This window comes from Acanthochromis polyacanthus, chromosome 6 (assembly GCF_021347895.1).
Source record: "Acanthochromis polyacanthus isolate Apoly-LR-REF ecotype Palm Island chromosome 6, KAUST_Apoly_ChrSc, whole genome shotgun sequence".
NCBI classification, from domain to species: domain Eukaryota; kingdom Metazoa; phylum Chordata; class Actinopteri; family Pomacentridae; genus Acanthochromis; species Acanthochromis polyacanthus.
In genome coordinates this window covers 41,773,179-41,800,545 of record NC_067118.1, presented here as the reverse complement: position 1 = coordinate 41,800,545, position 27,367 = coordinate 41,773,179, and the positions used below count along the sequence as shown (strand labels likewise).

General features: G+C 39.0%; 2 protein-coding genes across 2 annotated transcripts in view; one reads left to right on the top strand and one right to left on the bottom strand.

Annotated features, from left to right (window-relative positions):
• The window catches only part of tp73 (tumor protein p73), a 29,843-nt gene extending 26,140 nt beyond the window's left edge, over positions 1-3,703 (bottom strand). Inside the window, exons 1-2 of the mRNA XM_022198811.2 lie at positions 3,445-3,703; positions 654-749 (exon numbers count right to left, since the gene is read on the bottom strand). Coding sequence (XP_022054503.2) covers positions 654-712 — 59 coding nt within the window. The 5' untranslated portion in view covers positions 713-749; positions 3,445-3,703. The remainder of the gene's footprint in view (positions 1-653; positions 750-3,444) is intronic.
• Positions 3,704-4,157: 454 nt separating this feature from the next.
• On the top strand, positions 4,158-26,982 carry wrap73 (WD repeat containing, antisense to TP73). Its single transcript, XM_022198808.2, has 13 exons — positions 4,158-4,328; positions 5,661-5,748; positions 5,862-6,014; positions 7,211-7,327; positions 18,821-18,893; positions 19,843-19,946; positions 21,990-22,076; positions 23,151-23,285; positions 23,523-23,600; positions 23,684-23,786; positions 23,882-24,007; positions 24,185-24,376; positions 26,504-26,982. Exons 2-13 carry the CDS (start codon positions 5,680-5,682, stop codon positions 26,614-26,616), a joined length of 1,350 nt encoding a protein of 449 aa, XP_022054500.2. The 5' UTR covers positions 4,158-4,328; positions 5,661-5,679; the 3' UTR covers positions 26,617-26,982.
• Positions 26,983-27,367: the final 385 nt, after the last annotated feature.

The following is a 27,367-nucleotide window of genomic DNA, read 5'->3' as shown; positions in this document are numbered from 1 at the left end:
ATGATCAGTATTCAAAAAACATGGCTTTCCCATACATGCAACACAGACTGTTGGTGTTAAAATTAAAAACATTCCTACCCTATTTTGTTCCTAAAGTTTTTTAGTTTAAGTTATTTTAAATCTTATTTTATGACAATTACTTTTAAGTTATTTAACTCTTATTTTATGACAGTTATTTGAAACAGTTATTTTAAATCTTTTTTAATGACTAACTCTACCCTTGTTTTCTGACTTCTGTTTTTGATCTTTTTACTGTTCTGGCCTTTTTTTTTTTAATGATTTTATAATTTTTTATTTTATTTTTCTTTTAATAATTGTGTTGTCATCTTCTGTCTTGTAAAGCACTCTGAATCGCCTCGTTGTTGAAATGTGCTCTATAAATAAATTTGCCTTGCCTTGCCTAAAACAATCTGCTTGGTGAAGTCAGAATGTGTGTCTTACATAGAGAAATATTTTATTGAACCTTTGCAGTCAAGAACCCACATCTGGCTCTGGGCATTGAACATTTCACAGAAGTACTAAAGAAGCAATGCACAAAAAATACACATCAAGGAATTACTCGCTAATATATTTCACGCTTTTTTTTTTCATGAAACCATTGCGTAATTTGGAAAACATGATGGAAAGTATGAGCAGGTGTTGTTGACACTCACAGGGAGCTCCACAGGTGCTCGAAGGTGCCTCCTTCTTCAGTTACCGTGGACTGGGACATCTTAGAGGATAGATATTCTGGTGAGGGGCAGATCACTCTGCAAGGAGCACACACAAAGGTCTGAGATTATTTCTCAATCTTAAGTATTAAAAATGAGCACGGAAAATGAAAATTAACAAGATAATTTCAGAATAAACCGTATTTTAACCTCTTTAAAAGCTCCAAACAAGTTCAAACACACTACTAATTCACGTCACATGGTCTTTTTTTAAGTCAGTGTTTAAAAATGAGAGGAAGAAGCTGAAAACACACACACATTTATCCAGGTGCGATCACGCTAATGTAGTCCCAGCAAGGTGGCACAAGCTATCAGGGGGCCTGGACGTGCCCAGACCTGCCTGACTCATCACCGTGTCCCTCCGAAGGGAAGCTTCTCCTTCTCGCAGTCTGAACACCACATGCTCCTCCTCTGTCTCAAAATAACGCCCGCACTACAACCCCAAAATGTGTGCAGGCACCAACCGAAGCAAATAACGAGTCTGTCCTGCTGATGGAGCTGAGTACGCATGGGTTATTTAAGATCTGGTTATCCAAACCTCACAGCTTCCACACTTTGCAAAACTACTATCCTTGTTAATGACAGAAAGTCTGGTGTGGTGTTTTGACAGTGTCGTATTGAAATGTAGAAACCTGCAAAACCTACATCCGGGCATCTTTGTCGAGATGGGGTTGAGTGAAAATATTCCGAGCTGTCAAACAAATCCGTGTTTGCAACAACTTCAGATAGAAGCTCAAACGCACTGCAGGCCTACCGCAAAAGCTGATAAAGTGGATATCTTGTGTTTCCTTTTGGCTTCCAGTTTGATAAGCTGGTGATCACATCCGACCCAAAATCCCGTCGCGCATATTTGGTCGCATTTAGTTGGTTAGTTTCACAGTTGCGCACCACAGCGGCGTCACATCTCCTTAGTAACCCTTGTGCGCAAGAAAAACTGTGGCAAAGGTGCGCGCTGCAACAAATAAATAACCCTTATTAGTGATAATGCGGCTGCAGATGTGCAATAAGAATTCTGCAAAAAAAAAAAGTCAATTGAAGTTCCATGTGTACAGTAATCTTATCTGTGCGTAACACGAGTCTTCACTTTGGTCTGCACTGAATCGATTGAAGTTACACAGTCCAGCAAACAGCTGAGGTGATGTCATGACAGCTGAACAAAGACTGTTTTTCCTGATCTTGTGCTTGCCTAATAAACGTTTGCTTCATGCCACATGATCCAAGAGACGTGACTTAAAAAATCTGATTAAATACATGTCGGAGAGTCCTGCTTTACGCACAAGTTGCGCACGCATAATTCGGCGCCGCAGAGCTCCGCAGCAGCTGCAGGTTCCCGCTTTTCCCAAAGTGTCTGCCGCCGCAGAAAGCAGCTCCCACCTCGTCGCTCGTCAGATCCCAAATCAGCTCACATGTTTGCACAGGGGATCTGACGAGGTGTCGCTGCAGGACGAGCAGAGGAGCAAACTGCGAGCTGGACGCGCAGCTCTGCTCCGCACTTTGAGCTGCTTAATTGGGATTCCACCTGGACACTGAGCACCTTTTTCACTTAGGCTGCACCACAGGGAAGCAGCTTATCGTTTAACTCTTGTCATATACAATATACTTCAAAAAAAAATTGCATTTTACTTGTAAGGGTGGGAAATTATTCACATTTTCAGGCATTGAGGAAAAGCACAAAACATGTAATTGTGCCAGAGGCCTTACATCAAACACTGTCCAATAAAATGGTGAAATATTGATTTGTAGATAAAAGCATGTTTCTAACGTCATTTCAAAACGATTAAAACTGATCATTAATATCTGTACTAAAATCGTGTAAGACAGTTAGTGACTGTGTTAAACATTTAATGAAACAAACATTTATCTCTGTTTAAATATAGATTTATTCCCATTGGACTTCTCCTTATTTTAATACTCTCAAATGATGTTATTCCTAAATCTCGGCCTCTGCTGGTCCTTCTCCTAAACCATCCTTTTAAATCTGACATTCAGTGATATTCACCTGTATTTTTGTGCCTCCACTCCTGGGTTACAGCACCCATGACAACACCCATACACGCACACACCGCCTCCCCAAGGGCCACTTTATGCAAGAAAATAGACTACACAGTCCCAACTGAGGAGAAATTAATTTTTAAAATTGTTTTAGATTCGATCCTCCCCAGGCCTGAGAGAAATATTTCATATGAGGACTCAAAGGCTTCATGACGCAGCTGATATTTGGGTGTCTCTCGCTATTTCTAGAAATCCAAACTGAAATTTACCAAAAATACTGAGCAGTAAAGTAGCATAAATTAATCTAAATGGCTCAGTCTTTTGTGAATAAAGAAAACAAGAGCATAATTTAAAGCTGCATTGTATATTACAAAGCTGTATTAGAAAGAAAAAAATCTAAATAAAGACTTTTAAATTTATAGCGAATATTTATAAGGTGTGCGTTTTAAATTTGCCTGGATAATTGAATTGGTTTTATTTTTAAGCCTATGTTGCGTTTTATCCTACACATTTTATATTTCTTTACAAACCAGGATCAGCTGCAAACTGGCATCGACAATAAATATGTTATTATAAGGACATTTTAAAACAGCAGAAACCTCGTTTTAAAACGCTTTTTTTTTTCATTTGTCACATTTTGCAAAACAAATACTCACAAACCTGCCAGGCCTGTTGATGAGTGGAAAAAAATAAACAAGTGACGCTATTTCTAGGCTGCTATATAAAACGTAAATAGACGTACCTGAAGGTTATTCTTATTCCAATCCAAACTCCCAGATATTATGTTGCGCCGAGCACCTGTCTGTTTATTATCGAACATGCCAAGAGAGTGACCCTCCATAAAAATAGCAGCAAAATAGAAAAAGAAAACAACAACATCGACCGAATTCAGTTATGATAACAGTGGCAGGAGATGATTGACTTTTCGGAGAAGTAGCAAAATTAACCACGAGGAAAAGGAAGGAAAGCTGATTTGCATGCCATTCAGAGAAGTGTGAGCTTTGCTGAGGAGACCGAGGAGGTGCTGGAGCGTTTTTGTTTTTTTTTTGCTCTTTGAGAAGCAGGGAGGCGGAAGCGCGGATTGTCCGCACACAAGCGGGAAACCTTTTTTTTCACCTCAGTAGAGACAAAATGTTAGGGGATTAAAGAACGAATCAAAGTGTTAAGTCTTGAGGCTGTAAGATATGTTTCTGGGATCTTTACACCACCCTTAAAGTGATTTAGAATGAAATAACAGGATAGAGTTTAGATTAAGGAAAATATATCAAAACGCTCCCAATATTCACCAAACTGCTAAATTCCAAGCTAAATAGTCTGTAATAAAAATAAAACACTGACACCTATGGGTTTGTACTAATTCGGTGCACACACACACACAATCTAACACACGCAGAACGCAAAACATAAAAACTGCGTTTCCCGAGATGCAACGCGTTACAGACAGACGCTGATTGGACAACAGCGGTGCGTTGTCATGATCCATACAAATAAAGTCCCAACAGTTAGATACAGAACAGTGTTTGCACCCCGAAGGCAGTCATGAGGAGAAAAAACGCCATCTGAATGGCTTGTGGGACTTTTCGAGTTTCCCATTAATCGACGCAAACAGCACAATTGCCGTTAGAAGTAAGTGTTGCCTTTGATAGTAGAGTTTTGACGGGTTGCTAACGTAGCCTGCTAACTTGTTGGTAGCTTTGTATGCTAGCGGTGAACCCAGTGACAGCTAGCCGAGCAACTAAGTTTACCGTTAGCATGCAGTGCTCGCTTTTCCGTGTCCACTGGTTAAATATGTTGGATTTAAGAGTAGAACTGTTAATGGAGGCTTTATTTTGCTCCAGTTGCTTATTAGAATTGCGAGTCAGCTCGTTAGGCTAACTTAAGTTAGCGACTTGTTGCTCATTCTCTCTGTTGACGTATTGCTATCAGACAGACTAAATGCAGATCAGTAATTTCCATACGTAATGACTCGTGTTATGAGAGAACAAACTGTTTGTGTGTCTGCTTAATCAATATGCCTCCTGGGTGAAACGAGGCTATTTGTTGGGCATATGGCGCCATCAAGTGTTAATATTTGAAAACTGCATTAGGTTGGAAGAGTCGTAGGCAGGAAAATTAGTATAGATTGATCAGAGGTGTCAAACTCCAAATTTTTCCTTTGTATTACTACAAAAAACTACATTCTGAAAATGTTCACATTTAAGGAACTGTCTTTTTCCAATTGTTACGAACAACCTGATATTTCTGAAGAAAAATAAGTGAAATTTCAGCAATATTATGTCTGACTTTATAATTTACACATTACAACTTGCAGATCAGAGTGTCTACAAAGGAAGAAAACATTTAGTCCCAGGTGTTTGGAACTGAACAATCTAGTATTTCACTTTATGATCAAAACGACAAAAGTATGACAAAATAAAAAACAACAAAAACATGACAGTGTTTAAAAAATGAGACGCAAAATGACAAAAACGAAACGCAAAATTACAAAAAATTAGACAAATGACACAAAACAAAACAGAGACAGAAAATTTGACGAAAAAACTTACAAAGGGACAAAAAAATCGAAACATGACAAAAATGAGACAAAAAGTGACAAGTGTTGAGCAGCTTACATATAACAAAAAGACAAGACAAGCAGATTAGCAACATTAAAGTTTAGTGTATACTCTGAAAAACTTGCTGCACAATGCTATAAAAAACACTCTGAATTTTATAATCTAAAGAAATTTTAAATGTGTTTATACACATTTCGAGACACCATGATTTAAAGTGACAAGTAGTAAGAGAACAGTTGTGTAAACTCTGTAAGGTGCGTGATATTTTACAATCACTTTGGTCCTAATGTGATCTTGATGGAGACCACCTCACAGGTTAGGGTTTAACATTTTAAAAAATGAAATTATGTATATATTTTTTTAAACTGCAATAATAATAACGGCATTTTTTTTTCTCGTAAAGGAACAGTTGTGATTGTAAGATGAATTTCTCTGAAGTCTTCAAGCAAACCAACCAGCTTTGTAAAGTTTCCCCAGATGGAAAGTATTTGGTAAGTGTTTCTTTGTAATGCTGTGGTTGAGTTACATAATGCAGCAGAAATATTACTCTGTTCCCAAGGATGAAAATGAAGGCGGTCTTGTTCTTTTCTGCTGCTCTCATCAGGCTACCTGTGTGCAGTACAGGCTGGTGGTGCGAGATGTGAGCACCTTGCAGATCCTGCAGCTGTACACATGCCTGGACCAAGTATCTCACATGGAGTGGTCTTCTGACTCTCTGTTTATTCTCTGTGCCATGTACAACAGAGGACTGGTGCAGGTAGGTTGTGAAAAGAGGACTCGGCATGTGGTGTAAAAGCAGGCGATCAGTCTGCCCATTTAAGACTTCATGGTGATACAATAAGTTTTCCTTTTAAAAAATGTTTTATGGAGTCTTGTCTTCATAGAGTATAATTATAAATTTGATACTGAAGGGAGCAGTGCTGTCTGGATTTTATTTGTGCTCAATGTGTGCCAATGAAGTATTAAAAGGCATTTACTGACAGTGCCAATAATTCCCCCCAACTGAGAAATTCTGTATTCAAATGCAAAAATAATAAATGTTCTGCATCTTAACTGTTAGTGTTGTAAGTTTGAGTAAATTTTGTGTAGCTACTTAAGATACGAAAATCGCAAAACTTACATTTTGTTTCCTTTTTTTAAAAAATGGTCAAGTTATTAAAATCTTTCTCAACATCTTGAACAGCACTTTGCGACACGGCAGAGCCACTTGGATTGAGAAAAATGTCAAATTCTGCATGTATCTTTAAGCTTTAGACTTTGTTCTATATGAATAAACCTCACTGGGGGCTTAAGTGTGTGTTTAAACTGTTAAACTGATTGTATATATTCTTTGTGTTCTGGCTTGGATTAAATATCGAGACCACACAAACACGTAAAGTGATTCACGTCAGAGCTAGAGAATGCTGTCTCAAATGAAATTCAGCATTTAACGCAGAGATACAGGAGAAATTAGTGTTTCAACACATACAGTTATCATTCATTTACATTATGTTGCCTGAATGCATTCACCATCTGTCATTTCATTTAATCTAGAACTATGCTGTTTATTGCTCCTGCCTTCTTTTTTTTAATCAGTGGGTCCTCTTTATTTTTGAAGGCTGAAATATATAAAAATAGTCCTATTCATTCTTATTTATTTAGATGATGTCCTACTTTTGAATTAATTTAAATCTCTCTATAAAAAGAAATGAATGCTAAGTTGCCGTAATTATTACTACAGTGGTGACCAGTTTTCCAAACTTGTGTAATTTCAGTTTCATGTCCATCATAATGCAAGTAGCTTACCTTTGAAGGGGTATCCAGCGCCAGTCTTTCATGGTTTCTGATTCTTGAGTGTTTCTTACTGTTCGAAATTAAGTTGAGGAGGAAGCAGGACGAGCATGAAGGATGTCATCAATGCTGGCTGATTGCTGTCCTTCCGTCACTCTCCCTCTTCTCTGCCTTGTTCTTCAGGTGTGGTCTCTGGAACAGCCAGACTGGCACTGCAAGATTGATGAGGGCTCAATAGGACTAGTCTCCTCACGCTGGAGTCCAGACGGACGTCACATTCTCAACACCACCGAGTTCCATGTAAGTGTGAAGTCGGTTTGTGCGTGTGTACGTGCATTCATGCACATGGAAGTGTGTTTATGCATATGCTCGTCTGGTTTCAACTGTTGCTGGCCCGTAAGGAAGGGGGGTCCTGAAAATAGCCAGACACCAGAGCCTTTCTTGACCGCCCCTACGTCCCCCCTCCTGCCCCCACCTGCGGCATGTATTCAGCCTGATTTCATAGCTCCCCTCCTGTTAGCGTCCTGTCATACATGGCTCTCAACTACCTCTGGAGCATGGGTGCAATGTATATCTGCCCTTCCGATGTAGGTCTGGTATTTTCTTTGGCAGCGAGTCCTTTTAATGATGTTTTAGTGCTCATAAAAATATCACAATTGTAAACAGTGAAGGAAAAATGATAAAAACGGCGATATAAAGATGTAGTCAGGCAACAGTTCTATAAACAAGTCAACAAGTCTGTCAAAGTCTGAATAGTATGTGTTTTTTTTTTTTTGTAATTCACTTTTTATTGCTTTTTAGAACATTAAAATAACAGAACAGTAGAACAAACACATTAATTGTACTTCAAAACTATTGCCTTATAATAACAAAATGAAATTCCACAATAAAAAGACAATAAAACAAACTGAATACATAATAATAATCATAATAATAAAAAAAGGACAGAAATAATAACAATAATGATATACAAAATACATGGTGTCTAGATTTTCCAAATCATCTACTCTCACAGTCCCCATCCCATTTTATTTTACTTCACAACTAATTCCTTACTTCCTTAAAATAATTCATTATTCACCTTAAAATCAGTATTTTTTAAATAAAAAAGTAAAATGTATCCTGACTGAACTGCTCAGTGTATATTGTGCCATAAATCTACTATTATTAAATAAAACAGTCAAATTTGGTCACACGTCTTTCATTCTGTGAAATCTGTAGTTGCCATGCTGTGATATAAATCCCAGATCACACTGTAGAAGCAAGCAAGCGACTAAAAGTAGCTTCCACTCAAGAAAAACGGCAGATGTAACTTCTTCTATTCTTATTTTGAGCAGAAGTTTTGATCAAAGTTCACTCCTCACTGTATAGCCACCATAAAGCTATGCAACAGGAGGTTTGAACTTGATCTGAGGTGGGGTCTCATTTGTAACGGTCATGTACCCAAAAGTGGGGCCCGAAACAGGTGTAGGCATAACCTGGCAATAGCTGGATTAATAATTGTGTAGTACTTGATAGTACTCCACAATATCTTTTCTTGAGAGATTTGTGAACTCACAAATATCGCGAGAAATCAACTTGCTGGCAAGGTTTGTGTCGGCAGCTTCCTATGGAAAAGTTGGGATTTCATAAGAACAAACTTGATGGAAACTGTTTGCGTACATTTTTAACGTTTTGATGTTTGAAATAGAAGTTATCCTAATGATGCTTACATATATTGCATTTTCCTTCATACCACCATCTCTTATTTAAACATATTCCTGCCAGTTGGGGTTTATAGTGTTTGTAGTAAGACACCAATTATTCCATAACCAGCTATCTGTTGTATAAGACACAGGCAGACTAACATCACAAAACCATTTACATGTGTGATTTATTGTTGAGCCGTTACTTATTATCCGCTTACAGCTGACTGCAGTGATTCCATCGACTTCTGGCTTATCACCGCATTCCCAGTCCTAAATAGTGCAAAGCAGCCCACACTCCTGTGCAGTCAGTTAACAAATGCATCGTAGTGCTGCTGAAAAGAAAGGAGGATGCCAGCATGCATTAATTTTGGTGGCAGCCTCTGATAGCTGAGCTCACATTTCCATGATTTTCATCCAGAATTACTGTATTGACTTTGGCATCAGCAGCAGTTATTTATAAGTTAGAGACATGTAAACCAGAGTGCATCCACATTATGCATAATTGGTAGAAGGTAACACTATACTACTGTACATTTGTTACCAAGTGTGATTTTTACATTATTTTCATACTGCATTCGCATAAAGGTGCATGATAGGAACACACCAGAGACACAGTGCTAGCCAGCTGCAAAACACTCTGCACCTTCTCCACCTCAACTCCTCTCCACACACCTCTCCTCCATCTGCACTCATATCCACTATAAAAATCTGTGAGTGTGGTTTCATCAGACATGTACATATTAGCAGACGATCATCAGCAACGTTGTGCTTCTTGGCTTCTAATTTCAGGAATTGTCAGATTTTCATCGTTCGTTGAATCGACTGTGCAGCCAGCAGTCGTGTAGCTGTCGTCTTCCACGTGCAGATCGGTATTCATGCTTTTGCACTTGTAGTGGGCAGAATATAAGGCTTGTTCTCGTGTGGATACTTGAAAGTTGATGATGTGATTTATGTTTATAATTGCATGAAGAAGTGCACGTGTACAGTTTTATGAAGGAGATTATTTTTGGTGCATTCCATTTCTGTCCTTTGCCTGCTTATAAACTTTTGTTATGGGTCCTGTTCACAGTTAGAGGCCACTAGACTGGTGCTGTTTTTGGCCCTCGTGTCAATGTGTGCCATAAATCAATCTACGTGTTTACGCCCCGTCTTTGTACTTTCAAAGCTGATGTTGAGAGTTTAAAAAAAATAAAATTTTATATCTATAAATCGGCCAATGCTCATGTTTACTTTTACCTAAACTGTTTTTTTTAAAGGTAAATGTTGCCTTTTTTTTGTTAAAAGTGGGTTTGAAGCTTACATTACCCATTATTTTACAATTACATCACAAATAATAATAACAAAGGTGTCTCATTGATCATATTTGGGTTCTTGCCTCAGAATTCCATTTTTTAACAAAAATATAAAATAATATTCAATATTCTTTTTTAAAAAAAACATATATTTATTGCGCATTTTGCAATTTTACCAACAACAAACGACACAGAACATGAAGGCACATATAAGCAATAACAATAGCAGTAATGATGAAAAAGAAAGAGGGGAAAAAAGAATAAAGTAGATAAAAAATCATTAGAAGTGGTATACAAAGAAAAGTAAATTATTACATTAATAATACTAATAAAAATAAATAAATACAAATAAAAATAATAATAGTATACACATATTACCATCCACCCACACACATACATGTACATAAGTTTAAACATTTATAATACTAAAATAAAACACAATGGAAAGATGAGAGACTTCAGGTCAGATCATCATTCCAGCCATCAACCCTGACGTCCGTTTGCTCAAGGAAATTACAAAAAACTTTCCATATCTTCCAAAACTTGTCAAGCTTATTTTTAGAGGATAAACTGATCTTTTCTAGAGCCAAATAAAAAGACTTCCCCTTTAACCATTGTGAGGTGGTACAAGGTTTATCCCTTTTCCATGAACTGGCTATACATCTTTTAGCCTCCAAAAAACAGATACTTAGTAGAGATTTTTCATTCTTGGAGGTCACAAAGTCATCAGGAAAAATATTCAGTAAGCATAACTTTGGATTGAGAGGAACCTCCTTCTCAATGATTTGACAAATTCAAATTGGTCAGTTCTTTGTTCTGCACTTTCGGTTGGACAACACCATTCCCATTCTGGGCCAAGCAGTGCGGTGGCATTGCATATATAGTACATCTGACCATGCAATAATTTATTGACTGGCCTGCTTTTGGGACAGTTAGGAGACGTATGTAAACATTACTCACGGACCGAAGCTTCTGGTCAATGTATTGTTATAGCGGTCCAGATTAAACATAGCAGCAGCCTTGAAATACCTTTTTGAGCCAGTCCAGAGGGTGTAGGATTCTATAGTCGATACGTAGTCTCTCAAATTTTATCAATGAAAAACATTGCATGGTCAGATGTGCTATACAGTAGGCTACTGCTTGGATGGCTGTAAGGCCGGCCACAAGTGGAAAATGCAGAAAATGAAAATATTGAGTAATTTTATATTATTATAATTGAAAAAAATAATATCCAGCAGCAACCCAAATGTGAACAATTGCAAATAAAACTGAGAAAAAAATGGTCAATTTGGAAGCTAATCAAAAAATCTGGATAATAAAAGTTTGAGACCCTTTTTTCTTTGTCATTATGAAGATACAAGGAGCATCCAAATGTTACACGGATCAATAAGGAAATCTGTCTTTAAAAAAAATAAATCTGTGACCATGATATATGATGAGGGTTACATTTTACAGTTGGCAAACTGTGATCCAGACAACGTTAATAAAATATAATTGACATAGCATGTGTCTGTGATGGATACAAAAGTGAAGAGCCCAGACTCTAATCTTGGTTCACACTAACTGTAAGAGTAGGTCAAGTCTATTAGTTAGTTTTCAGTTTATTTCAGTAAAACAGAATTACTACTCGGTGGTAGGTGAGACTACTGAAAATTGTTTCATTCTCACTTCCTTTGACAGAACAGTGATTCACATCTACATATGTGCTACCAGAGAGATTTCATTCCATTCCATTAGATACTTGAAATGAATAATATGTTAAAAGTACTGTAGACTTTTCCGTTTGCACAGCTCAGGATAGTTAAGAGATGTTTGGTGTAGTTTATGCAAGTCTACAATCAGACTAATAAAGATGTCTTTGCCTCATAATTCCTGTTTTACATTCACTCCATACTAAGCATGTGTTGTCGGGGGGGGGCACGTCTGTCACGCTGAACCTGACTCCAGGAATCACTTGACAGGTGTTGTGGCCCAGCATACTACTGTGTCTGGTCTGGAGACGGGTGCAGAGAGTGCAAGATGTCTGTGGCATGACCGCTTTGTGTCTGTCTGAATCTGCCAAAAAAAGGAACGGGATGGAAAAGAATGCAGTTTCTTTCCCTGAGGAGACATGGCATCTGCACAGAACAGTACAGCTGAAGTCAGTCAGCGCGTGAATTCACTTTCAGTCATCTGATCTTTGAGCACATGTGGGGACACTGTTGAAGGTTCAGTGTTAAAAGTGCTTGTTTTCCTAAATGTTTTAGTGTTGACATTTTTTCCTTCAACGTACATCTTAAAAAAGTAGACTTCTGTTATTTTTTGTGAATGCTTCCAATAAATCAAGTGGTTTAATGACTTTGCGCATGAATCAATGTGCATTTTATTAACCTGTACTAATGTAGAATTTAGTACGCAGATTATATTAAAAATGAGGTGGTGGTTGCTAGGGCTGGACCCGGATATCCCGAAAATCCGAATATTCGTTCGCTACGGCACTATCCGGATATTAATTTTGGTATCCGAATATTCGTCTTTAATGAGGCCCAAAAATTCGGAGGCCAGAAACCACTATTCGGGCCAGCCCTAGTGCTTGCAGCCCAATACCACTGCTATCTGTAAGCACCTCTTCAGATTTTTTGTGGGACTTGTTTCACCCACCTTTAAGGTAGCCGTTGCTTTCTGGATATTTTAAAGTCGCCAAGAATTGAAAGTTTCTTAGAACTGGGCAATCCAGAAGCAATGGTTTCAGAGGAAAGTGATCTACAGAGGTCAGATAATGACACTGCTTCATTAACAAAAGTCTAACCTTTAAGCTACATTATTGATGGTAAATTGTAAATAAATTGATGACTGCATGAATTCTGCCCAGGCTAACCACTCCAAATTAATATTTCTAGTAAAGGGCTCTGAGAAAACACTGGAGCTTTCAGGCAACAGATAACATACCTTAATATTATTAATATTTCTGCAAAACTCCTAAAATATCACAATGGGGATCTTTTATTCTGGATAACTTTTGTTTTACTTTTCAGTGCTTTTACAGGCCCTTGCAATACCTTTTCCATAATCTTACACTTCCTTTCCGTTCCCTTAGATCATCTTTTGCCTAACTTTCGCTTTCCCTCACACTAAGCTTTGCGTTTCTTCTGTCACCGATAAACCGGAGTGTTGGTCCACTTGTAGTACACTGCCTTACTGCGGAAAACAGAGATGCTGTGATGCTTTACATGATGCCTTTGTTGCTCATTACTAATTTTAAAAGGCCGATCTCGGACAGAACACGGCCACTGCTGTGAGCACAGCTGCTGCTGCTCTGACAGGTGAAGCTGTAGCTGGATATGATTATTGTTCAGACTTGGACTGCTGCTGTGGTTACTCTGTCATGGCCAGACTGTTTTAAAGCCGCATCTATTTTTTTTTAATGGTTTACCAGCCTTAGCTTTTTATGGCGATTCACAACACAACATCTCTTATCTGTGCTTCTGTGGATTCAAAAACGTGCAGTTATTCGCTTCTCTGAGAAGTGAGAAGCTTTAACTCAACTTACTGAGCATCCTTTTGCGGTTTGAGATTGCGAAACAAAATTAACAGGAAAAGTGGTCACTTGTTATGACATTGCCAAGGAGCCCACTGAACTTACCTTCACCCCAGCCCAAGATTTCATTAAGGCCGTGCCAGGCGGGTGTTCATGTCAGGCTTAAATTTCAGCCTCACTCATAAACAGCCTGCTATATTAACTTGTTTAGGGACAGCTGCCTGCGGTGTGGATCATGCCTCTGTGTATGTGTTTGTCTGTCTACGTGTCAGTAAATCTGCTTAGTTGGCTCTGCGTGTGTCTTTGTTTTGTTTAACTACAGCCTGATTCTCTTCAGATACATCTATAATGAAGGCACACTACAATTTATGAGCTCACAGCTGACACGGCATTAGGGAAATGATGGCATGTTGGCCTCTGGTGCTAATGGAGGTTTTAGGGGTAGCTACATCCATCCATTTCCTTCCAGATAGAAATGCTGTGAAAGGCTTAAAGACACGTCAGTTTTCAGCTGCTTTGTTTTACTTAAAACACAGCTGTCACATTGCTGGAACCAAGCCCATGTATTGTGACACTTTTACGTAAGTTGCCTCCGATTCGAATTCCAATCATTTATCTTAGGACCTTGCGAAATGCCACTCGCACATCTACGATAATCTTCCTTTACCAACTGAGGGGTGATGAACTGAGCGTGGAAAAACTCCAGCCAAGGGCATTGCTGAGCTTGACTTCTCTAATGGTTTTTGCATTGTTGGGGTCGGATTAGCTAGCATTCTTGGCTGGTGCAGCTGGAGCCTTGCTAACGTGTATCATTGTTGGCATCAACGCTACTGGACTGTAAACTGTAAATGCAGACAGCTGATGCGCTGCAGCATGGGACAATAGCCGGTCCGTCCCCTATGCGGGGCTGCGAGCGGCTCCAGTTCCTTGGTAGAATCATGAGGCTGTAACAGGAGGAATAGGCTATATTGGTTTGAGATGGCTTTCTATGTGGAATGCCTACAGGCTAATCCTCTGCTGACAGATAGGCCTATATGGCATCAAATGCACTTGCCCATTCTCTCACACTCGGCTCGGTGTGCAACAGGAATGGCTGATGGATGAGTTTTATTCCAGGTTGCTGTCAGTAAGTGTCGTCTACAGCTGATCGTGGTTATCATGTTGCCCATGGGCCGTCCTGCTGGGAATGTTCCCTAATTCTGTGGTTTTATTGTTTTGAATACTTGCTAATAGATACTAAATGGATGTGTAGAGGTGTAGTGACTGAAATTTGCCCCATTTTGTCAGCCTGGCTTAGGGCTGGGCGATAAATCAAATTAATTCGATTAATTCTCCCTTTTAAAACCTGACGATTTGAAAATTTGCCAAATCGTAAAATCGAGGCGAGCTTAAATATATAACAATACAGATTCTTCTTCTGCCTTTCACGACTTGTGCACTGGCGTTTGCTTCCGCCTCTCATCTCCTTCCGCCAAAACACTCACACCCCCGTCATGGTGGACAGAACAGCAGACGAAGAGTTGGTCGCGAAAAAAGGGCCTCATGTTCCATCGATTATATGGAAGTGGTTCGGCTTTGACCAGACTGACACAGAGCAAACTACAGTCATGTGCAAGGTTTGAAAAAGTACTGTGAAAACGAAGAGTAGCGGCACAACTAACCTCTTTCAGCACCTCCAGCAGAGGCATCCTAAAGAATGGGCAGAGTGCTGCAGCTACGGGAGTGCGGCATGGCTAGCACTAGCCATAGCAAACAGACCGCAAAGAAACAACAAAAATCCATTAAAATCGTAATCGTCCAAAATTCTTATGTTTTAAACTGTGTATTTTGAATCTGTTTTTATTCTGTTTCCTCTGTACGGTGACCTTGAGTGTCTTGAAAGGCGCCTATAAATAAAATGTATTATTATTATTAAGATGACTAAAAAAATCGAGATTCTATTTTTTGGCCATATCGCCCAGCCCTAGCCTGGCTACAACATGCCAGTTGATGTTTATTTGCAGTGCTCTTAATTAGTCTCAAAGGGCCTTTCAAGCATATTACTTAACATTATTTCAATTTGTAGACCCCCAGCTCGGTTTAGAAAATCCTCAAAAGTGTGAAGGAACCTTCGGAAGCATTTCATAATGAGTAATACTAAAACAAGTATGATGTACTGGTCTGTAATTACAGCTGGTACTGATTACCATCTACAGTTATGCTAACCCCAGGACCCCAAAATCCATTTCTGATGAATAAACAGCAGCTGTTGTAGCTGAGATTTGGCTTCTCACACCACCCTAAAGTCATAATCCCCCCATTCCCAAGCCGCTGCTCACCTTTGGTGGGGATACTTCATGTAAAGGGTCGCTTTACCAACTAAGGATCTTCTTGCGTACTACCCCACATGGAGAAGCATTTCCCACCTATTTCCTTCAGGCTACATGTCCTCCAGCCAGTTTAAAGTTACACCGCCTTTGGGGTCTTGATCTCCCTGCGTCCCCTGTGTGGTGGGTTCAAGGCATCCAAAGCAGTGTAAAGTGTGTTTGTGTTTGAACAGTGTTGATGTCAGTTGCCATGGCATCATGTTTGAGGGGATGTCCAGGAAGCGTGCGGTCAAGCGTTATTACAGGGACGACACAGCTGGATGTCTTGACAGACTGGGCTCAGGTCAAATGTCTGTCTGGGTGCTATGATGAAAGCCGTGTCACTTCAGAAGTGTCAGCTCTGCGCATTCTTAGACGCTTGAAGTAATCGGTCATTATTGTCCAGAATATGTGACGTCATGAGTTGATTATTGCAACAGAAATGATGTTATGAAAATAGTAAAGTGTCACTGTGAGCCAAGCCTGTGGTTTTAAATATAATATAGTGGCTAAAATTGCAATTCGTCATTTGTGTTCAACCTGTAATTTGGCATTTCTGTTAATGCAACCGTAACACTGCAAATAAAGCTGGGTGATATTGGCTAAAATAGTTAACTTTAAAAAAAAAAAAAAACGTTTTGTATATTGCGGATACAAAGGTCATTTTTTCTCTCAGACAAAGCATGACTAAAAATATTTTTCTGTACAACACAAACAAGTTTTATATATATTATATTATTTCCCACATTACAGTCTAGTATAAGCTGTTTAATTACGGCAGTCACAGTTTCAAAGACATGAGTGAACCACACAAGAAAAATCTTGCTGTCCTCAACTACAGAAATACTTTAACACAATACAAAACACACTAGGACATGAACGCTGATGATGAGATATGAATCTAGATTATATAAATACTTTAGATTTCCCTGTAGAGTAACGTTCATTATTCTACTCAGAACTGTGCTGTATTTCTCTATGTTCACTCTCAGCCTGTTATTCTTAACAGTGGGATTGTATCACTGACTCACTCTGTGATACAAAAACACTGGGGCGGCTACACGGAACTACAAACCACAAATTCTATAACAGTGTCTGCCTTTTTCTTCAAGGCCCAGATACCACATATATCGGTCCTCAAAACATGCTGCGCTGTTGGCCGAGCGCCACCTGCTTTCTCTTGGCATGGATCTCGCTGAAGTGAGACCGGTGGATGTTTGAGTGGCTGCTGTCAAAACCGAGCATTAACACATGCGGTCTCTTTGTTGTGCCGACCTGTGGTCAGATAGTTATTCTTTGGCGCTGCTTCTCATTAGTGGGAATGCACACAGCTCGCTGGCTGCACGTCCCGCTGTTAATTTGTCACACTTGTAAGCAAACATGTCTAGCATTACATCTTGGCTACCAAATGGACTGGTCCCATTTTGATGCTATGCGCTGAGTGGTTGCTTTGTGTCTGTTAATTTTATATGTACTCGAGTCCTAATTTAATCAGGATAGCCTTTTAACGTTCTTGTCAGTGACTGCAGCTCTAGAACATCTGCGTTTACTCCCAGTGGAAGTACACTTATAGACGACACTCCACACACTTTACCATACTGGGAAATCTGTGTAATGATGGAGGGATTTTATGCGAATGTCTCATATCCCTTAAAGAGATTTACCTCTTGAAGGAAAACTATGCTGAACCCTGTAGTCTGGATCTGCAGCTGATAGACACAGCTTTGGATGTAGAGCAACACTTGGAGGCCTTTGTTAGGCTAGTGTGCTGTTCAGTTGGCCTCCAATTAGCTCTACGTAACACTCAATCAATTAGAGCAGGGGTGTCCAACTCATTTTAGTTCAGGGGCCGTATTCAGCACAATTTGATCTGAAGTGATCCAGACCAGGAAAACCACAGCATAGTAACCTACAAATAACCACAACTCCAAATGTTTCCATTGTTTTAGTGCAACAATGTACATTCTGAAAATGTTCACATTTAATGAATTATCTTTTTACAAAACATTATGAACAACCTAAAATTTCTTCAGAAAAATAAATTCAATTTCCACAATCAGTTTATCATTTATACATTGCAACTTCCAGACCATAGAGTGTTGACAAAGGAACACAACATTTAGTCATCTGGAACTGAACCGTAGAGGATTTTACTTTATGATCAACATGACGAAAGTCAGACAAAAAGAAGACAGAATACCACAAAAATAAGATGCTAAATGACAAAAAATGAGACAAACTGCACTAAACGAAGCAAAAATTTGACAAAAAAAGTTACAAAGCGACATAAAATGACAAAAAAGTAACAACACAAAAAAAGATGACAAAATGAGACATGAAGCCAAACAAAAAAAGATTAAAAAAAAAATTAAACCAAAAATTTACAAAATGACAAAAAAATGGACGAATGGCACAAGCGACAAAAAAGAAAAAAAACGAGAAACAAAAGGACAAAAAATAGACAAACGACACAAGAGAGACAAAAAGGGAAATGCAAAACGACAACAGCATGAGACAAATGAGTCGGGCAAAAAAAAGGCGAAAAACGACAAAAACAAGACAAAATATTACAAAAATGAGACACAAAATGACAAAAGAACAGTTAGCAATCCAGTATTTTACTTTATGTTCAAAACAACTTGTCATAATCTGGAAATAGTTTTTTAAATTTATAGATTTAGAGTTAATGTCTTCTCTGTCATTTTTAAAGTCTTCCTGTGGGCTGGATTGGACCGCATGTTTGACTCCCCTTAATCACAGCATCAGTTCTAACTTTTTTATTGAAGACCAGTAGTTAAATAGAGCTCACATAAGCTGATATTTGTCATGGTTTAAAAGGGGTGGCTGTGTTTGTGCTCTTTCTGCCGCCTAATGCTACAATGCTTTGTCATTATTTTACTTGAAGGTAATTCTGTGTTTCTTTTCCTTCTTTCCTGTAATTTCTGTGACAGCTCAGAGTCACCGTCTGGTCCTTGTGCACCAAAGCTGTGTCTTACATCAAGCATCCCAAAGCGTGTCAGAAGGGTGAGCATGAGAATGATAATATGTGTGTATACCAGAGTACCTGAGGACACGGCCGGCCGTCGAAATGCCTTGGCCCGCCCCATGAATCACATGCCGTTCCTTATCTTGTGGCACAACCCGAACTGTGGTCCTCTCTGCTGACAGCTGTGCCCCTCTGCAGTAAATGGGGCATGCTCCTCATAACAGGCCTGTCAGCAACTAGTGGAAAAATGATTGTCTGTGACTCTCCCCATTTTCCACATGCAATACTATGCCCTTTAGCAGGCCATGTGTCTTCAGAGCGGCCATATAAATAATACGGCCATGATATTTGCATACCACAGACTGGACGGTGCCAAAGAATAAGATGATTATAATGGATGAAATGCACAGGAGGCCATGAGGTTCTGCATTCAGGTAGCAGAATAGAGCTTTTTTTTTTTTCTAGACTGTGCATAAAAATGATTTGATAAAAGATGTAAATATTTTATTGTTTATTTTTTATGTTGTTTTGACTACTTCAGAGATAAAGCCTTTTGAAGATTAAGTTAAAAAGGAGAAATTATAGATAGATTGCTGTTATCACTAACACTAGTGAGCAATTACAGTAATTTAAACTTGTGTGTAAGCTCATTGGTTGCCTTTTTCTGCCATTTAAAAAACAAAGACTACTTTATTCCTCAGTTTGATGTGGCTGTTATGGAGTTATTTTCAATATCAGATCTTTTTCCTGCATGTAATTAAATGCCAATTCAGCTTTCTTTCACATCTCTGGAGTGGGACATTAAATAGGAAACTGCATCTTGAAGTTGTTTGATTTTTATAATTCAGTTTGACAGAGATGGAGGCCATAAAGCAGCATGCTGTATAAATTCTGACCTTGTGCCATGTTTTCTGGACTTTGGACGGTTTGTCATAACCAGGAGTTTTCTGTGTAATTGTAGCTTTGTCCATCCTCTTTCACCCGCAGCTGTAGATTTCAGCAGAGATGGGCGCTACATGGCCTTGGCTGAACGCCGCGACTGCAAAGACTACGTTTGTGTGTTTGTGTGTGACGACTGGCACCTACTCAGGGTAAGTAGAAAATTATATTTTCTTTTAGTTTTAAGGCCATTGAAATGACTTTAACATTTGAGCTATTTATAACAGGAAAAAACAGTGAAATGAACACTAATTTAGATTGCTAGAAAGATCCACAATGAACCAAAACATTATGAACACCTTCCTAATATGTTTTCGTCTGCACTTTCCAACTACAATGGCAGGGCTCCAGACTACGACTGAATGGTCACATTTTGCGACCAAAATTTGAACGAGTGCGAGTAAATTTAAATCTACTCGCGCATGTGCGACCAGTAAATTTGCCGATTTTTTTTTTTTAATTACTATTGAGTATTTTTTGTTAATGTCAAACTTCTGCTCCACACTTCAGCCCAGTAGACAGTAATGCGCAAATGAGCTGGTTTACCAACCGACATTAGCTCCAAAAGAAGAAGAAATGAGACGAACACCAAAGAAGAAGACCAGCGAGAGTGAGAGTGGGGGGCGAATGACGGTGAAGTTCCATGCTGTTTCACAAAGCCTTCGTTTACGTTCAGCCTTATTTTGAACACAAATTCACCTTTCTGTCCTTCCCTCCTTTCTTGTCCTCATTCCAGCTGCTTCTAAGTTTAGACACATCCTTTGCTAGACAGCAACAGCGTGGAACCGTTTTCTTTTGTCTTTACGTGGATTTTCGGACTTTTCTGCAGCGTCTTCGTCATGTCAAGAAACCTCTCCTTAGAGAAACACTTCCTGTGCTGCTGGAATGGTCACAAAATAAAAGCCCGTAGCATTAAAAATATGCCTTCAAAATAAAAGCCTGAAGGGAACGGTTATTTTAACACTAGCGAAACAAAGGCTTGCCAAAATTGATGAACTGATCAACAGACATTTATAAGAGTAATTTATACATGATTTGGTATAAATACATAATGTACACATGCCTGTACTCAGCACAAGGTCTTTTTTTATTACAGATTTCATCTATCGGAAATTAAACTGAGCAGCCTTGGTGGAGTACTGCTCTCTGAGGGCTTTTCTTGTTATGTTTTGTCAAGTACTGCACAATAAAATGTGAATTTAAAACATAGTTTCCGCATTTACTGTGCAAGTATTTATCAGTAATACAGTTAAAATGAGAGGAAATGTGAATATTTACTTTGCAAGTCGATTTTTGTGTGCGCCCCTAAATTTTCTGGTTGCGCTCCTAAAATTTTAAGTTAGAGGCCACTGTGCTCCTAGGGAAAAAAGTTAGTCTGGAGCCCTGAATGGCTCCTTTATCTGCAAAGTGGAACCACTACAGATTGGATTTATTGCTCAGCTCATACCACAAATGCTGAATTGAGATCTTGGGATTTTGGAGGTCCAAATAAGAACTCTCCCCAATCAATATGGTTAGTGTGACAGTGTGCTAACGCGGGTCACTGCCATGAATGCTGTACCTGGTCTGAGTAACTATTCATGATCTGCAACAGTCTTAAACTTTGTATTTATCAAATGACATCAGTGTGAATGCCTGGACCGTAGACTCTGCATGTCCTGGACTCAGGGTTTCCCAGCAGAAATGATCAAATTTGTCACACAGATCTTGCATGGAAAATGGAAAAGATTTCAAGAAGAGTGATTGAGGAAGGATCCCTCTTGAAGCATGTAGAGATGCGATAGATGCTGTGTGTGGATAAGAAAATAGCCCGTGACCTCCTCACCTCCATGACGACGGACTACGCAAACAAACAAGGAGGAGGAGACGGGAGCAGCACGCACATAATGCTCTGACAGTAGAAGCACAATTTAGTAAAGCATCTCAGACATAATTTGCCATAAAGACTCAATGGAGCACGTATGGAGAGTTGGGTACATTTAGCGTGTCACACCGATGCATTCAAAGACACACGGAGACTAGCAAAATTGTTCAGATTCAAGTCTGAGTTTCCTTTGATTTTGCAGAATGCTGATCTATTGTCTTGACTTTCCTAGATTTAAGGATAATCCTGTGCAAAGAAAAGTGTTTTTCTCTGTAAATAAGCAGCCAAAGCTAACGAAATGTAATTAAAGTTGGTTTGAACCCTTTCACAGCATTTTGAGACGGAGACGCAGGACCTGGCAGGACTGGAGTGGTCTCCCAACGGCTGTGTGCTGGCAGTGTGGGACAGCTGTCTGGAGGTGAGTCAGCTGCCTCATAAACTCATGTTTCAACAATAGAGTGGAATAGATTAATGATGCTGATGGCTTAGTGGGATGGAAACCTTGGGCTCCATTGGCTCTTCATGTAAGGCGTATGTGCTTAGAGCAGAAATTGAAGCATCTGGCTAAGAATGGACGGTTGACAGCTAAATGCTCCAGTGTACTGTACGACATCATTAACCCTCCTGTTATCTTTGACCCCATTCAATGTTTAATGTCACTGAATAAATGGTTGACGTCTTTTTTTTTTCTTTATATTTAATGACTTTTCCTAATTTAATGGGGACAACTGGGTGTATATATATAAAATAAATGTGATGATATGTTTTCAATGTCCTGTAAACATGTTGTACGCATCAGTGTTCTTTGGAGTCAGGTTAACCCTCGTGCCGTCTGGTTTAAAGTTCGAAAATATTGAAAAATGTATATTTTCACAGTGAAACCTCTGACGTCCACATTTTCTACATTTTTGGGAAATCTTGGAAAATTTTTTAGTGGAATAAAAGAAATGCTAAAAATGTTTCTTTAAGAACATTCACATAAAAATCAACCAAAATCCAGCGAAATTCGCTGGATTTTGGTTGATTTTTATGTGAATGTTCTTAAAGAAAATATTAGAAGTTTTACTGATATATATGTAATCACTTTAGGTATTTTTAGGATTTTTGGGGGGGATTTTTACTAATTTTTTGAAAATATTTACAAGAATTTTCTTGCCAAATTTGGGGGATTTTTTTATTTTTTTTTAAAAGCAGAACTTTTAAGGGAATTTTTTTTTATGGAATTATTGGAATTTTCTTCCTGAAGGTTTTGCAAATTTTTGGGAATTTTTTTCAGACAAGGAAACAATATTTTTTGGTGCTCATAAATGGATGACCACATTACAAACATGGCTTATGATCAGTGACAACATGCAGTTTGACAATAAGTACATCGACTAAGTGCAGCTATTTTTAAAGCTGTCGTATGCTGAAAAACCACCACACTTAAGTACTAGCAACAGCATCCCGACTGTTGGCTCTGTTGCTTAATGTGCGTGTTTCCTGTCCACAGTACAAGGTGCTGCTGTATTCTCTGGACGGCCGGTTACTGTCGACCTACAGCGCCTATGAGTGGTCGCTGGGCGTCAAGTCCGTGTCCTGGAGCCCGAGCAGCCAGTTCCTGGCCATCGGCAGCTACGATGAGAAAGTATGCGCAGTGTCCGAAGAAGTTATCGACTCTTTTAAACTTCTCACTCCCAGATTTTCTTTCATTTTCAAACATGAAGTCTTAAACACCAGCAGATTTCAATCAGCTGGTGGAGTTCTCCTTTAAGATTTATTTATTTCTGCAGATGTAGAATGTTGGAAATGTGTTTAATTTGACTGGAGTTTCTCAATCTGAGGATAAAGTAACTGACCAGTGCTTTTCATGCCTTCATGTCAGGTTCGCATCCTCAATCACATCACGTGGAAGAAAATCGCACAGTTTGAGCACCCTGCGATTCTCGACAGCACAAAAGCTGTAAGTGTTCAGCCTTAATCAGCCGTTTAAAAGGCGTCGTAGTTGTATTACTCGCTGCTTATCACTTCTTGTTTTGTTTCTAGACTGTTTATAAGGAAGTGGAGAAAAGGCCAGCTGTTGGCAGTGACGAAATGTCGCTGCACAGCATCACAATTGGCACAACTCTCTTCAACACCCAGAGCAAATGTACGTTTTAAAGTCAGCATTTCGCTAAAACTCCTGAGGTCCAGTAACACTTTTTTTTCTGTTCTTAAATTCTGAATTGCTGCTGATTTATCCAGATGAGATCAGCCCGCTGCCGGTCCAAATCCCTGTGGTCAAACCCGATCCAGACCGAGCCAACCCAAAGATTGGCATCTCCGCTCTGGCATTCAGCTCAGACAGCCGCTATCTAGCCACCAAGAATGGTAAGACCTCACAGTGCTGCTGTTTAACCTCCAGGGTGGGCCTAGAGAACTGCATAATGTGTAGAAATTCTTGTTCATGAACAGATTTTTGTGTGAACTCGTTTTTTTTTTTTTTTTTTAACTACAATGCTACTATCTCATGGCTTTGAACGTGTGTCCGCATGTCTTTTATCCTAGACAACATGGCCACTGCTGTGTGGGTGTGGGACATGCAGAAGATGAGCCTGCAGGCCGTGCTGGAGCAGACTTCGGCCGTTCGTTGCTTCCAGTGGGACCCTCTACGCCCCCGACTGGCTCTGTGTACGGGCAACGCCAAACTCTACCTGTGGTCCCCGGGAGGCTGCGTTTCTGTTCAAGTCCCCGCTGAAGGTAACCGGCTTTGTCATGAGAAAAACTGGAACTGTCAGGTAACTAGAGGACACAGCTCCTTATGTTCTAAGATGTAGGAGAGGAGAAGTGCACTCTAGTGAGCTGCACAAAGCAACTTCTGTATCATAGTCGACATTTTTGCTGTTTTCAGGCCTAAAACCAACATGGCATTTTAGAGAAAGATTCTTCTAAATATTATACATACAATTGAGTAAAATGTGAAGTTATTTCTAAAGACGTTGTAGTAAACCTGTTGACTACTTTATATTAAATAAGTCAGAAAGCCTTGGAGTCTGGCCAGTCTTTTCTTCAGGAGGAAATGACATCATGTGGAGCAGGTCATGTGATCTGGAATTAACACACTTCCTGGAGAGGAGTTTTTGGAACGGGGAGCTTAGTGGAAAGTGATTTCTCATCTATTTTCCATAGAAAATTTGATATATAGCCAAAAAAATAAATATCTGACATGATTATCTCAACTTTTTTTTTTTTAAAAAACAATATCTTTATTGGGCTTTATATTATGAAAAACTTAACAAAATACTCAGCATGAAACAAACCAAAAGCAACATAATCCCCCCAAATAAATAAAAAAGTGAAAGAATGAAAAAATAAAATGGATATAAATACGCAGCGTACAGCTCCACAATTCAGCACCACTGTCAAAATTAATTGGCCTCATAACATCTGAGAAACTCAGTTAAAGGTGACCATATTTTGCTAAAGTCCTCCCCTCTTCCTCTGACAATATAAGTAAGTCATTCTAGCACAACACAAGATGCCATTTCCCTGACCCACATATGCGTTGAGGGTACGGCCATTTTTTTCCAGTATAAAGATATCAGCCTCCTGGCCTGCACGAGTCCAAAATCGATGAGTGTTGATTGACTTGAAGTGAAAAGACAGTTCTCTGGAAATATACCCAACACACATGTCCTTGCGTGAAGAGGCACCCTCACACCAACAATCTTAGACAAAGTTGATGATTATCTCAACTTAAAGCCATTAGAGGAGATTTAATTTCCTACGACTTTGAACGTAGCATGCGCACATACAACCTCTCCCTCACCCCCCTCTAACCTCCCCCCTCTTAAGATTTACGAAGAAACGCCCCCCCTCCAGAAACTTGCGTAGGACTCGTGAAGTTGTCTTTTTCAGCTGGGTCCCCCTGGATCTTTATCTGCCATTATGTAAAAAAAGATGAGCAAAACAAGTCGCCAGCTAACTACGAAGCTATACCAAAGCAACACATACAGAAAACACGTAAGTCCAAGGCGTACGTAATCTACGTAACTAGGCCTGAGCCGGAAGATTTTTGATTGACAGGAAAGGGAGCAAACCAAACGCCTCGGTCCGAGCGCGTCGATTGGCTGATGTTTTTCAGGTCCTGCCATGTCCACAGTTATTTTATTTTATTTTTTATTCTTTTAGAGACCATACATACAAGTCCACTAAAGGTCAGTATATTCATTTTATGTGAATCAGACAAATTAAACAAAAAAAAAACCATCCTCCATAATGCCTTTAATAAAAACTATTTCTGAATCAGCTCATTTTATCATTGTTTAGCTCATTAGAAGGTGGTTGGTATTAAATTGGGACGGTCACTTTTAATCGGTCCACAGTTTTTTAGACACTCTGTAAGTTGTCCCAAGCATCTTGGAGAACCTTCTGTGAATTTAGGCTCTCTCGGTTGCTTCTCTTTCAGTATAAACTGATTCAGTGAAGCTCAGATCAAGACTCTCTGGGGTTCAGACCAGCTGTTGCAGGACTCCTTTTTCTTCTTGTCGCTGATGATAATTCTCTAAGACTCTTCATGGATGTTTGGGGTCAACGTTGAGCTGCCGAATAAACTTGTGTGATGGATATAAATCTAAATGTAGAAAGCGTAAAAACCTAATTCTGTATTTGCTGTTTCTGTGCTAATTTTTACACGTAGGATGTGCACCTTTTATGAAAGATACTTTATTCAGATACCAAACTGAACTTCTCACCACATTGAACTTTTTGTGGTTTAGAAACAAAGTTGAATTGAATTCTGATAATACTCTGCGTTTTATTCCACCTTAAACAGGTTAATTTGCACATGCATTGTCTTCACAGTTGCCCTTCTCTCTCTCCTGCTAGGTGGTTTTCAGGTCCAGTCCCTGAACTGGCACTGCAGTGGAGACTCTGTGATCCTGCTTGGAAAGGAGCAGCTGTGTTTGTGCTACATGGACACTGACCAGGAAGACAAGTAAAACACACAAAAACACCTCAGGATTAGCTGGATTACAGTTCGGGCTGATTTAGCCGGACAGCACTTGTTGTAAGATGAAGAAGAACGGACCAGTCGGAACACTCCTGAAAAGCTTTCGTTTGTTGGACTGTAGCTGCTCACCAGGTTTTAAAGGTACTCGGTGTAGGGTGATGGAATGCTCCTTTTTCATTCCTCCTGAATGACTCTTTTTGAGAAAATAAATTGTACTGAGCACTAGCTGCAAACACTGTGAGAATATGAAAGTTTACACATCTTTACAGATTTCACTGTAGTCTTAGTGAAAGTATTTTGTATGTGTATTACCATGAGATTGTAATTATTTTTGAATAAATTTTGTCATAAATAATGCTTGTTAAAGTGAGTTACTAAAAATATGTGCAGTTATCTAAACCTCTTGTGATTCAGTTTTTACAGAGAAGTGGAGTTGTAGTTAACCTTCCTGTTGTCCTCATTTACAGGCACCAGAAAATATAGTTTCCTTGACTGAAAAAAATCCAGAAATTCAGCTTAAAATTCTTCAAATTTCTAAAAATTTGCAAAACCTTCAGGAAGAAAATTCAAATAATACCTTTAAAGGTTTAATTTTTAAAACAAATCTCCAAATTTGGCAAGAAAATTATTGTATATATTAAAATAAAAAAGAGTAAAAATCCTAAAAATATCTAAAGTAATTACATATATATATATATATATATATATATCAGTATTTTCTTCAGGAACATTCACTAAAA